This window comes from Octodon degus, unplaced genomic scaffold, assembly GCF_000260255.1.
Source record: "Octodon degus isolate 3935 unplaced genomic scaffold, OctDeg1.0 scaffold00147, whole genome shotgun sequence".
Taxonomy (NCBI): domain Eukaryota; kingdom Metazoa; phylum Chordata; class Mammalia; order Rodentia; family Octodontidae; genus Octodon; species Octodon degus.
This window is the reverse complement of record NW_004524723.1, coordinates 7,161,493-7,175,127: the sequence shown is the minus strand read 5'-3', so window position 1 is coordinate 7,175,127 and position 13,635 is coordinate 7,161,493. Positions and strand designations below refer to the sequence as shown.

Below are 13,635 nucleotides of genomic sequence, written 5' to 3'. Positions count from 1 at the left end.
AAGTTTTCAAGGTTAAGTGCAGTTTGATTTATTTTTCTTAATGCTTTATATTTTCTTTTATTATTTTGTGTTGTATTACAGCCTTATAATCATTTATATGTCAATATTTTGGGGGAATGAATCATCTGAGTTTCTATTTCTTTTGGGGGAAATTCACTTTGATACACCAATGCTTTGGATTACAATCATGTTTCTCAAACAAATTATGCTCATGAGCCAAGGTTTTACCCTGCATTTTTGCTGTTTAACTGAAAGGGTAAAACAAATACTAGTTTCTTCATTATAGCTGGCAGTGAAAATTGTCATGTAATTTATGTCTTATAAACAGATGACAAATTAACACACAAATACCCATAATTTGCTGTAGGATATATCAATAAATATTGTTCCGTAGTATCTTCTTATTCTCTTTCCTTACCTCCATTTCTCCTATTTTCCTTTTCTCTTTTTTAATTTTCTAGTATAAATAAAATACTAGTAATAACTAGTAATATGTTACTAGTTATTTCCTAGTACTTCCATTTGAAAAATTCTTTATGGTATTCTGTACAAAGAAATATTATATTTTTATCTAGTCAAATATTTCTTTATGTCCTATGGGTTTTAATTTATGATCAGGAGAGTTCTATATATATATCAAGCTTATGACCATACGTAAATATTTTAAGAGTTATTTTATATCACTTATGATATTAAAATATTTCGTACAACTTGAACTTAGTTTAGGGAAAAAGTGTTTAGTCCGTTAAATCTGAAATGAAATTAGATATGTGTAAAATCATAATTTCTGTTTTACTTTTGGGAAGGAAACCTCAATTTCAATTTTTTTTTCTTGTCGTTCATTTTACAAACTTCTAGAACATGAAAGATCTTGCTATGTAATTTTGTAAACTAAGATTTTTAGACACTTTATTTTAAAGAATAAGAAGAATGAGTAAGTAAGACTTTTTCTTTTTTTGTGGTACGGGGGATTGAACTCAGGACCTTGTGCTTTCCAGGCAGGCATTGATGCTGCTGAGCTATATCCCTGTGCCAAGACTTTCATTAAAATGTTACTTGTACTCTGCTCTTTGATGTCCATGCTAATCGAAATTTAGAATCCTTAACCTTTATTGTGTTAGACTTGGGAGACCTGGTGTTGATTGTTATTGCCAACATGAAAGTGGTGCAGCAGTCTTGCAGCTCCAATTCTTGGTCAATGAGGTAAGGACTTTTTGACTATTTAAAATTCATAATACACTACTTTCCTTTAAAACATACACACACAGAAATACACTGACACATACACACATCATGTAACAGGCTGAGTATCCCTTACATGAAATGTTTAGGATCAGAAATATGTCAGATTTTGTTTTTGTCTTTTTTCTTTTTGGATTTTGGGAAATTAATATAATGAATATAATGAGTTATATTGGGGATGAGATCCAAATCACATGAAATTTATCTATAGATCATGTGTATGTCATACATACAGTTGACACATGAAGTCAGGTTTGGAATTCTGCTCTTGTTGCATCATGTTGACACTCAACAGATTTCTAAATTTGGGACAATTATTATTTTAGATTTTTGGATTAAGAATGTCCAAGATATATGTGATGTATTCTTTTCATATTGTGATTTTAAATGTTTATAAATTATATGATGTAATATTATTCATGGCCACATTTTTATAAAAGACTGTACTCCTTCTGTATTTATCAGTTTACTAAATTTTAAAGGAAAAATTTATATGCACAAAAATCTTTTTTTTTGCAACCGTATAGCATAATATAGCTAAATTACTTGTTTGGGTCTTTTTTTTTTTTGTATTTTAGAGAAGGGTCTACAAGGTGTTCAGGGTCTCACTGCTAGATCAGACTCATAGTGATCCGCCTGTTTACAGATTCCCAAGAGCTGGGATTACAGGTGCATGTCAACACACCCAGTCTCAATTGCCAAATTAGTGCACCCCAGGGGCTGGGCCAGCACGGCAGGCCCGGGGATCGAATCCCAGCCCCTGTGCCTGCTTGCAGGTGCTTTAATCTGCTGAGCTATTTGGGTGGCTTGTTCTTTGAAATCTAAAGATCTTTAATTTCTTTGCTAGTCATTAAATTTCCTTCAATATACTCTTTTCTTATCAATTCAAATTTTATAATCCAGCCTAACCACATATATTGCTTTTCTCTTTAATAGTCTTTTTCAAAATTTCATTAGAGCATGTGTGTAGTGCAAAATGTTTACATTCCTTGTGGTGAGTTGGCACAGGTACATAACACATACTAATTACATTTTTTTAATAGATATTCCCTTCCTTTCCTTTCTCCTTCACCCATTTTTTGATCCCCCTTTTGTTTTCATTTTGCGCATGCTTGCAATAGATTATAGTCTATATTTTATTTAAAGAATGTTGAGATTCCTTGTATGGAGTTGGTACACATAAATAATACATCTTAATTCTTTTTTTTAATCCCCAGTCATTCCTTTCTATCCCTGCTTCTTCCATCTCCCTCTTTGAGAAGAATCTCTGTACTTCCTATTATCTTTTGTTTTTTTTCTCATTTGTTTTACTTTTGATTGCTCATATAAGAGAAACCAGGAAATATTTAAATTGGTGTGTCTGATTCATTTCACTTAACGTGTTGTTCTCAAGATTCATCCATATTTCTATGAATGACTCAGTCTTATCTTTCTCTATAGGAGAATAATAGTCCAATGTGTGTAATGGATATTTGTGTATATGTTGGATATTTGTATGTATTGGATATTTGTGCTTCTTTTGAGTATTGTCTCTTCATTTCAAGTGCCCATTTTTTAATCAGGTTTTTTATTTTGGGGAGTCTAATTATGTTGAATTCTTTATTCTGTATAAAAGTCCTCTGAGGAATAGCTCACAAATTTTTTTCACTTTATGTAGTTTTTCTTTTCACTCTATTGTTTCTTTTGCTTTGTAGAAGCTTTTAAATTTCATATGGTCCCATTTTTTAATTCTTGGAACAAATTATTTCCTATACAGTTGGGGTGGTGTTCAGAAAATTATTTGCAATGGCCATGACTGCAAGAGTTTTATCCATTTTCTAAAGTATATTTTATTAAATTTGTAGGTCATACTCTATTCTACCATATATCAAATGTTTGTCTATCTCTCTGAGAAATGAGATCATTATTTTTTATCTTAAAAATCAATTATAAATGTAGTTAAGTACTGTCAAGGAATTCTAACAACTGTAGTGTATGTATAAGAAGAATATATACAGTTTTAAATAAAGTATGCAAGCAAACAGAATCTACATGACATGTGTAGCATATATCATTGTATGGTATGACATGTTAAAATATATATTAATATATACATCTTTGGACATATTTATATGTAAATATGCAAAAGATATAAACATTTAATTTTGATGGATTATAGTGTATATTTTATTTAGAGAAAGCTATTACTCTCTGAATCTAAAATTGTAGGTACATAAAGAGAGAAACACCATTGGATAAAGGAATTTTTGAGATTAGGAATTGTTTTAGATAGAAATGTAAATTCCTGTCTCCTCTCATCCAACTCGTAAAGAGGAAGTAAGTACTAGAAATTTTATATGTTGTGGACTGCAAAAGATTGTTTTTATTTCATTTTATTTTTTATGTATTTGGTATAGTGTCTACAGGGTCTCACTACACAGGTTGGAGTCATAGTGATTCTCCTATTTTCAGCCTCCCAAGTGCTGGAATTACAGACATGTGCCATCACACCCAGTCTCAATCACAGTCTCAGTGCGCCTCTGGGGCAGGGCTTGCACAGCACGCTGGGTTTTGAGCCTGGGCCGCTGCACTCTGCCAAACCAGGTGCTTTAGTCTGCTGAGCTATCTGGCCAGCCCTGTGAAAGATTATTTGTAATAAATTACTTCAGAAAATTTTTGAAGAAGTTTTAAGAATTCAGGATCACTATGGTTCTACTTACTACTTATTAGATAATAGTCAATACTATATTAGAGCTTTGGTTTCTGATATAAGGCAAGCATTTTCAGTTATAAAACTATTCTGTTAAAAGTTCTGATATTTTAAGATGATCATGAAACAGGGAAGTACTATTTATCATCTAGCTATCTCATGTGGCAGCTAGTTCTCTGGCCATCTGTTTGTAATTATAAGTATAAAACATTATAATTCTTTGTATTTGATGAAGGATTCATTTGTATTTGATGCTATTGGATAACATTGGTATTATTTTTGCAATTACATTGAATCTAGTAGGGGAAATATTTTCTTTTATTATATATATCTATATTAAGTGAATCTTTTTGGGCAGATTAAACCAGTTATATATTTTAGTAAAATATTTTTTTCAATTAAAAGAAAATTCTAAGGAGAATTTTTGTATATTCTGTATTTGATTTATAAAACTGGATTGTCTATTTGTTTCTATGTAAGAGTATGTAGTGTGTATATGTGAAGAGTAAGAAAAAAGTTTCAATTCCATGTTTTCTAAAGCATAAACAAAAAATTTTAATAGTCACTATGATGTTATATTAATTTTTTCCTCTCTATGAGTAAATGGATGTTCATTGAATTAATCGTTCAAACTATCCATATACTACGAGTCACTTGCTTGTTTCACTTTCGACATTATTGACCTTCCTATTTTAAAGATATGCAGTTATGCTTCTTCATATTTCTAGTTTAAAGAGACACAAGTACCTGTTTAAGGAATGAAAAACTCAGTAAATTAGATTGCTAATTTTGCTTTCTTAAGTAAGAGGACACACTAACATTGTATTCTTTTTGTTACAGGGTGCTTTGGTCAGTGCAAGTTCAGATGATACACTTCATTTGTGGAACCTTAGACAAAAAAGACCAGCTATCCTTCATTCTCTTAAATTTAACCGAGAACGGTAAGCACATATGAATTAAACAATTCTAATGTACAACAAAATTACTAATTGAGCATGTTTTGTGTTAGCTTGAAAGACTTTTTTCCTTATCTCAACAGCTAGAAGTAGTTTATTATTTCTTTTATGATTTTTTTCTTAGAGAATGAATAATTGATAAATCACCTATTAATGAGGAATACTTCTAAGTGTCTTCTCCTAACTTTAAACCAACATTCAGCAATTTTCTCTGGGCCATGTTACTGATCTGAAATGTAAAGTTCAACTATATAATAAGTATATTTATCTTTTATCATGTCAGTTACCTTCTATGCTTGAAACCTTGCCTTTTGCTTAAATATGTTTTTTTACCTTTAAAAAAATATTGAAAAAAAGTTTCATACGTCCAAAATATGTTGGTACTAACTTTAGAGCAACATTAAATGTTGTCTAAGGTCAATTTTGTGGATGATATAGTAATTTCTTCAAACTCCCGCACTGCATAATTAAGTATTAATGATCAAAAGAAGAAATTATATCAATACATATAGAAAATTATTAAATTTTTATAGTAAACTTTTTAATGTCTCTAGTATTGCAGTCAAGTCAGATCTAGAACATAATGCACATCTGCTTAACTCTTATGAAGATATGAAGTAAAACTTGTACTTTAACACTATAAGATAGTCTGATATTTATTATTTGGGAAATGGTGAAACACTTTACTTTGCCTAGGAAGTACTATCACAGGAAAACTTGATATTAATGATAGGAAGGGAAATATGTGGAAGTAAATTTATCTAGATGCATAACTAACATTCAAATGATGGAAGGTAAATAATGGGGGCAAGGGGGCCTGCCTCCTAGCTCAGTTCTTTAAGTGGGGGCTTCAACCAAGCAGTCAGGCTCAGGTTGCTGTGGTTCCATCCCCACAACTCAAGCCAGCTAAACCTGCCCTGAAGGCATTCGGAGCAAAAAAAAATGGGGGCAAGTACTCACTAGCTTTGGGTCCAAAAAGAGCACTCATTTTATTTTATTGAATGATTGATAAGGAATTACTGAAATATGGGCAGAGGTTGATGAAGTATATATTTATAAATGAAATGACAAAGAGGATGACAGATATATATATATATATATATATATCCTTTATTATATTATTGACTTCCTATTGCTGGGACAAAAATTGTTGACGCAACTCAAAGGAGAAAACTTTACATTATTTTCATCATAAAATCTATTGTTCAGATTAACAAATATAGGCATGCAAAATTGTCCTGATAATTAAACATTAATGCTTACTTTCAATAAACATTAATTTTTTCTTCCTTAATATAATAACATTGTTAAATTTTTATTATTATTTTGAAACTCTATATCATGTGCACCGTCTCTTATCATGTTCACCATCGCATGTTGCTCTGTTTTTGCTATTTGTTTTCATTCTTTAAAAGAAAAAAAAGAAGTAAAAGGGGAGAAAACTATTTTGCTCATGGTTTCAAAGGTTTCAGCCTATAGTTGGCTGGCTCCAAGGCAGAAGCATGGTAGAGGGCAGAATGAACCTTCACTTCATGGCTGCCAGGAAGCTGAGAAAAAAGCCAGAGAAAAATGAAAGGGTTAATGATAGGTTTTTTTTTTTTTCTTTTTTCTTTTTTCTTTTTTCTTTTTTTTTTTTTTTTGGCGGAACTGGGGATTGAACTCAGGCCCTTGCACTTGCCAGGCAAGTGCTTATTCTACTGAGATATCTTCTTGGCCCTCTAAGGTATGTTTTGAAAGGAACATTGCTGTGACCTTTTTTCCTAACTGGGCCCCACATTCAAATACCCCATTTGACTATGAATTTATCAATCCTTTAATTAGTTGATGAGATTAGTGTTTTCAATACATAAGTCTCTTGGGGATACTTTATATTTTAGCTATAGCACGCTTTAGTTCTTTCTTCTCTTTTTATACACATAAAACATAATAGTTTCAAGTATTATAAGTAATACTCATGAGTATTGTATCCCAGTATTTTAGTATGCAGCTTCAGGGGAGTTTTTTACATCCATTTTTTATGAAGATGGGAATTCATATTTTTTTTTAATTTTTTTTTTTTTTTTTCGGAACCAGGGATTGAACTCAGACACTTGCGCTTGCCAGGCAAGCGCTTATTCTACTGAGCCATCTCCCTGGCCGCTTGGGAATTCATATTTTAAACATTTGCTAAAACTAGATATGCTACTTTCTTTAGATTAGATCTAGTTTTTTATATTGCTTTAAATTTAGTCCAGAGCATCAAAATATTAATATTTCAATCATTCTGCTGATATTTTCTCTATCTGCTGGTACGATTTTTTTTCTTTTGTTTTAATTCCTTGATTAGACCTGAACCTACATATTTGTGTGGATTTTTTTTTCTTCACAATTTAAATGCTGAAAGGAATATTCTGGTCCCTCTTATTGCCTTTTTGGAGGAAGAAATGATTGCTGATGATGATTTCTAATTAAATATTATTTCAATTGAAGGCAATTAGTTGGTATGAACAGAAAAAACCTGACATATTTAGGATAAGTTTAAATCCTAAGAACTTTGAATCATTTTATTTTATTTTATTTTTTGTATTTTTAGGAAAGGGTCTACAGGGTGTTCAGCGTCTCACTACTAGATCAGACTCCTAGTTATCTGCCTGTTTACTGCTTCCCAAGAGCTAGGATTACAGGCATGCGCCACCATGCCCAGTCTCAATTGCCTTCTCAGTGCACCCCAGGAGTGGGGCCAGCACAGCAGGCCTGGGGATTGAACTCCTGGACCCTGCACCTGCTTGCAGGCACTTTAATCCCCTGAGCTATTTGGCTAGTCCTTCATTTTAATATTTTTAAAATATAATATTTATCTTTTGAGAAAAATATGTACATACAAACCATGTTATTTGAGAAGTTCACTGATTTTTCATGTTTTATTGTAGGAAGGGAAAATATCTACCAATATATCTATCAATGAGGGGTTCAAATCTGTAAAAGAGAATTTAACCGCATATTTTTTGGAATAGATTTCAAACCCTTTAATGCTAACCATTTAATTATATGAATTTTTATATACTCTTAACTTTGTGATCTACACTTCAGCTTATATAACTTATGTTATAAATAATTGTTCATTTTTACCTTAGTGTTTGAAGGCATAAACCAGTCTTAGCTTATTGAAAAATAGGTTTCAATTTCCATTTATTTCTCATATATGACTTTTAAAAACATTGTATTAATTTTTTTTGGCGGAACTGGGGGTTGAACTCAGGCCCTTGTGCTTGCCAGGGAAGCACTTATTCTACTGAGCCATCTTCCCAGCCCCAGAGTTTTATTAATTTTAATGAGAAATAAATAGCAATGAGACTGTTTCAAAACAGATTAGTAGGACAGTTACAAAAATTAATACATTGCATATTGTTGTCTTCTTAGTAGTTATTCAGAGTACAAGATGCAGACATGATATCTTGTCTAAACAATATTAACATAAATCTTTCTTGTCATTGAACTAAAAGAAAATAACTGTATATCTATCCTATTTTGTGTATACATACATATATATTTTTTTCGCTAAAAAATGGTCCTTCATTTATATCCCCCTTTTTGGTTTTGTTTTGTCAGAGAGTACAGTGTGCTTAAGGAGTCACCTAGGGAGAAAAAAATTCTCTCAGGCTTTCACAGAGAGCAAAATGGTCAAGCAATGGCCGTGACTCATCTACATGGCTGACACTGACAAAAGATCTACAAGCTACTATACATGGTTTCAGGGTAAATCCTGAGGGGATTTGGCTGACCTTCTCAGATACAAAAGTTACATTATTACTTATATAGGTTTTGGTTTAACTTGGTCTTAACCATCCAGCAGAAAAGTATAACCATGAGGTATAAAAAGCAGTGCCATATTACTATGCTGAGCTGTAAAAGACTTTAGTCAACAACTTCTGACAATTGCCAGTTCTGTTGATAACCCACCACTATTATGGACTATTGGACTGTATTGGGTTATTCTGCTGAATTCAAGTACCTATAATATTTGAACTGGCATCAAGTATGAAAAGGTTCTTTAAAGACTTCTCCAAATACAGCTTCTCTATCATATATGACTTTTTGACCCATTTCAAATGTACTTACCCAAAAATTTAGAAAAACATTCATCTTGATTTCTTTGATGCTTGATCTAGTTAAGAATAAAAGAAGTAATTTATATTTCAGGCATATTAATGGCTTGCTATCACTGATCATATATTGTGCAGTGTAATGTAGAAAGCACTGAATTGTCTACATTTTGTTTCAAGTAAAATCCAATAGTAACCTTAAATTTTTTGTACCTATATATAGTTTTTTCTATAATGTTCTTGCTAATTAATATCACAGTATTTTAAAGAAAAAGCTAAAGGTAAGAAATGTTTTCTTTTTTTTTTTTTTTTTTTTTTTTTGGCGGAACCGGGGATTGAACTCAGGCCCTTGCACTTGCCAAAGAACCGCTTATTCCACTGAGCCATCTCCCCGGCCCAAGAAATGTTTTCTTAACCCAGTTATTTTATAAAATCTCTAGCAACTTGATCCATCAGAATTGGCTTATGAGGACACAATTCATAACCTAGTTGTGAAATTTCTTTTATTCTATGAGGGTAATCTGAATTATTTTCCTTAAAACTTCATGTATCTTACTATATTCACCTGATTTAACATGCAAAACATGCAACAGTATATATAGTAAATGATTTTTTTCCTTTTCTGTCTCCTACATGCCTAGTCCCCCCAGCCGAGGAAAGCAACTTAAATTTGTCTTTTAGAGATTCATAACTGACATATTGTCAAAGAGAATGGTGCCATTGATAATTCAATCAGAGAATATATATCTATTTACTTAAGGTCTTCTTTGATTATTACAATCACAGTGGCTTAAAATAATAGACGTTTATCTTTTGGTTCAGTGGAGTAGGAAACCAGGCATACTCAATGAATATTTTCTGAGAATCATACAAACTGCTGTTAAATTTGCTGATGCTTGACTGGGGAAGAATTTATGTTTATGCTGGCATATCATGTTGTTTGTGGCATAAACACGGCGTGATCAAATTATATATCAAATGTCCAAATTTTAAAAAAAGTTATAGGAAATTATTACAGACACATTTCATTAATGCTCCTCAAAATCCATTTCCTCACTTGAAACACTCTTACCAGTTTTGCTACTGGCAATGTCAGAAGTTGTTGACCTGAGCTCTTTACTGCCCAGCACACCAACATGGCTTTACCTATTATACTTCATTTTTTATACCTTTTTGCTAGATGGTTAAGACCAAGCTAAAGCAAGACCTACATAACAGGAAATGTAACTTTTGTATCTGATAAGGTCAGTCAAGTACCCTCAAGATTTATCCTGAAAACTTGTACCACAGTTTGTAGATCCTTTGTCAGTGTCAACCATGTGGATGAGTCATGACCATTGCTTGATCAGTTTGTTCTCTGTGAAAGCCTGAGAGAATGTTTTCTCTCTATGTGACTCTCCTTAGGCACGCTCTACATCATCAACCACATTCCTCTAGCCCCATAATCTCCTTGATCAGAAAATTTGGGACAAAACTGAGTTACAGGATCTTACAGTATAGGTTCTCCTATTTCGTGAGTCTTCACTGACCTTAAAAGCCTAGGGCCAAAATGTTCGCTGACCTTGCAGCCCTTCTTTTTCTCTAATTTTTGGTCTGCAAACTTAGGTAGTTAACCCTCCAGAAGAGAAGCTTATTATTACCCTACAACATATGCAGTTGGGTTTAACCTAACTCTCTGTCTGAATATCAAACATCGTAGGCATAACATGGAACAGGTATTTTCCATCAAGTATTGATATATTAAACTACCTACAGAATATGAAGAAAAAAATTAAAGCATTTGAAAAATGAATAAAAAATTACATATTTTTACACAGAAATTTAAAAATCTAACCATATACAGCCTTGTAGCAAGACAGTCCTGTGACATTTTTTTCTTCTATTTTTCATTTATTACTTTTTTCAAAAAAAAAACAACAAAAAACATTTACTTGAGAGACAGTATGGCAACAATTGGTATGTCATGAGAAGCAATATGTATTTAGAAGACCAGAATGACAGGCATTCCAAACATCACCTTACTTTTACACATTGCTGTCTTCAGTGCAGTTTCTTAGTTCACAGGTATCAATATATATAGTTAGTCAGGGTGAGACCTGCTGAAGATTCTCAGGATCATTGCCTTAACCATCTTGTGCATATAAATGTATGGCTTTGCCCCTATTATGTTTCCTAGCTTTTCTCCTTGCCCTCTCTTTGTTGTTTAATCCTGAAGTTCTTGCTTTCCTTTTAATTGTGTTATACCTTTCTATTTTGATTTCTTCTTTTGAGTTCTTACACTAGGGAGACTATATGATATTTACACATGTGGGCCTGGTTTATTTCACTTATGAGTATATCTTCAAATGGCATCCAATGAAATATAAAGACTTCAAGTTTATCATTCTTTATAGCTGAGTAATACTCCATTGTATAAAAATGCCACATCTTTGTCATCCATTCTTTAGGTGACAGGCATCTTGGTTGTTTCCAAGATTTGGCTATCACAAATTGTGCTGCCATAAACATAGGTACACATATATCACTATGATATGATGTTTTCAGTTCCTCCAGGAAAATTCCCAGTAGGGGGATAGCTGGCTTGAATGGAATTTCCAGTCCTAGTTTTGTAAGGAATCTCCACACTGATTTCCATACTGATTGCACCAGTGTACATTCCAACCAGCAGTGGAGAAGAGTTCCCTTTTCCCCAGAGCCTCTCCAGCATTTATTGTTAGTTGATTTATTTATGATAGCCATTCTTTCTGGGATGAGATGATATCTCAATGTTGTTTTAATTTGCATTTCATGAATGGCTATTGATGTGGACCATTTTTTCATATATTTCTTTGCTGATTATATTTCCTCCTCTGAGAAGTTTGTGTTCATCTTATATGCCCATTTCTGGGTTGGGTCTTTAAATTTTGGAGCCCTAATTTTTTTAGTTCTTTATAAATTCTAGAGAGCAGACCTGCGTCTGAGTGCTTATTAGTTAAGATTTTTTCCAAATTTGTGGATTGTTTTTTCACTTTCTTGGTAATTTCTTTTGACATTCAAAAACTTCTCAATAAGGTAGGAGGTCCCAGTTGTTAATTCTTTCAACTATTACCTGTGTGATTTGATTTTTATTCATGAACTCTTTCTTTGTCTACACCCATGTCTTCACAATTTCCACCTACTTTCTCTTCCAGGAGATTTAGTATTTCTGTTTTAATGTTTAGATCTTAAATCCATTTTGACTTTAGCTTAGTGCATAGTGACAGACCCAGGTCATGTTTTAGTTTTCGGTATGTAGAGAGCCAGTTTTTCCAGCACCATTTGTTAAAGAGGCTATCTTTCCTCCAGTAAGCATGTTTGGCTGCTTTGTTGAAGATAAGGTGGCTGAGTTTGTTCATAGAGGCTTCTGCATCTTCTAATCTATTCCATTGATCCTCAGGTCTATTTTGTTGCCAGTCCCATACTGATTTTATCACAGTAGGTTTGTGGTATAAGTTCAAGTCAAGCTTGTAAGGCCTCCTGCCTTGTTTTATTGTCCAGGATTGCCTTTGCTATTCTAGGTCTTCTATTGTTCCAAATAAATTTTAGGAATGAATTCTCTATGTCTGTGATGTATGTTGGTGGTAGTTTTATAGGGATTGCATTAAATCTTTACAGCAATTTTAGGAGTATGGCCATTTTCACAATGTTGGTTCTTCCTATCCAGTAGCATGGAATATCTTTCCATTTTCTGAAATCCTCTACAATCTCTTTTTAAAGAGTACTGTAATTTTCCTTGAAAAGATCTTTGACATTTGTTAGATTAATGCCAAGGTATTTCATTTTTCTCAGTGCTATTGTAAAAGGTATTGTTTCTCTAATTTCCCTCTCACTGTATTTGTGATCTGTGTAGAGAAATGCTATTGACTTTTGGGTATTGACATTGTATCCTGCTATGCTACTGAATTTGTGTATCAGTTCTTGTAGCTTCTTGGTGGAGTTTTTTGGATCTTGCAGCTAAAGTATCATGTCATCTGCAAATAATGACAATTTAACTTTTCTTTGCCTATTCTTATTCCTTTTATTTCTCTCTCTTGTATAATGGCTCTGGCTAATGATACCAGAGCTATATTGAATAAGAATGATGATAGAGGACATCCTTGTCTTGTACCAGATCTGAGAGTAAAAGATTTCAGTTTTTGCCCATTTAGAATTATACTAGCCATTGGGTTGTCATAGATTGCTTTCATCAGATTGAAGTAGAGGCCATCTATTCCAATGTTCTGTAGGCTTTTGAATACGAATGAGTGTTTGACTTTGTCAAAAGCCTTTTCAATTGAGATGATCATGTGGTTTTTAGATTTTGCTCTATTGACATAATGTATTACATTTATAGATTTGCGTATATTGAACCATCCTTGCATCCTTGGGATGAATCCTACTTGGTCCTGGTGTATAATTTTCTTGATGATTCGCTGTATTCTATTTTTTAGGATTTTATTGAGGATTTTTGCATCTATGTTCATGTCATAGATTGGCCTGTAATTCTCTTTTTTTCTTGTTGCTTCTTTCCCTGGTTTTGGTATGAGTATAATATTTGCCTCCAGGAATGATTTTGGTAAGGTTTCTTCCTTTTCAGTTTCTTTTGAATTCAGCTGTGAATCCATCAGGACCTGGACATTTCTTTGTCAGTAGGTTTTTCATTACATTT

The 13,635-nt window shown here is 32.7% G+C and overlaps 1 protein-coding gene across 1 annotated transcript in view; it reads left to right on the top strand.

Moving 5' to 3' along the window:
- Positions 1-1,121: 1,121 nt before the first annotated feature.
- Stxbp5l (syntaxin binding protein 5 like) overlaps positions 1,122-13,635 on the top strand; it is a gene marked incomplete at its 5' end in the record, with an annotated part of 350,429 nt that continues 337,915 nt past the window's right edge. Inside the window, 2 exons of the mRNA XM_023702208.1 lie at positions 1,122-1,203; positions 4,772-4,872. Coding sequence (XP_023557976.1) covers positions 1,122-1,203; positions 4,772-4,872 — 183 coding nt within the window. The remainder of the gene's footprint in view (positions 1,204-4,771; positions 4,873-13,635) is intronic.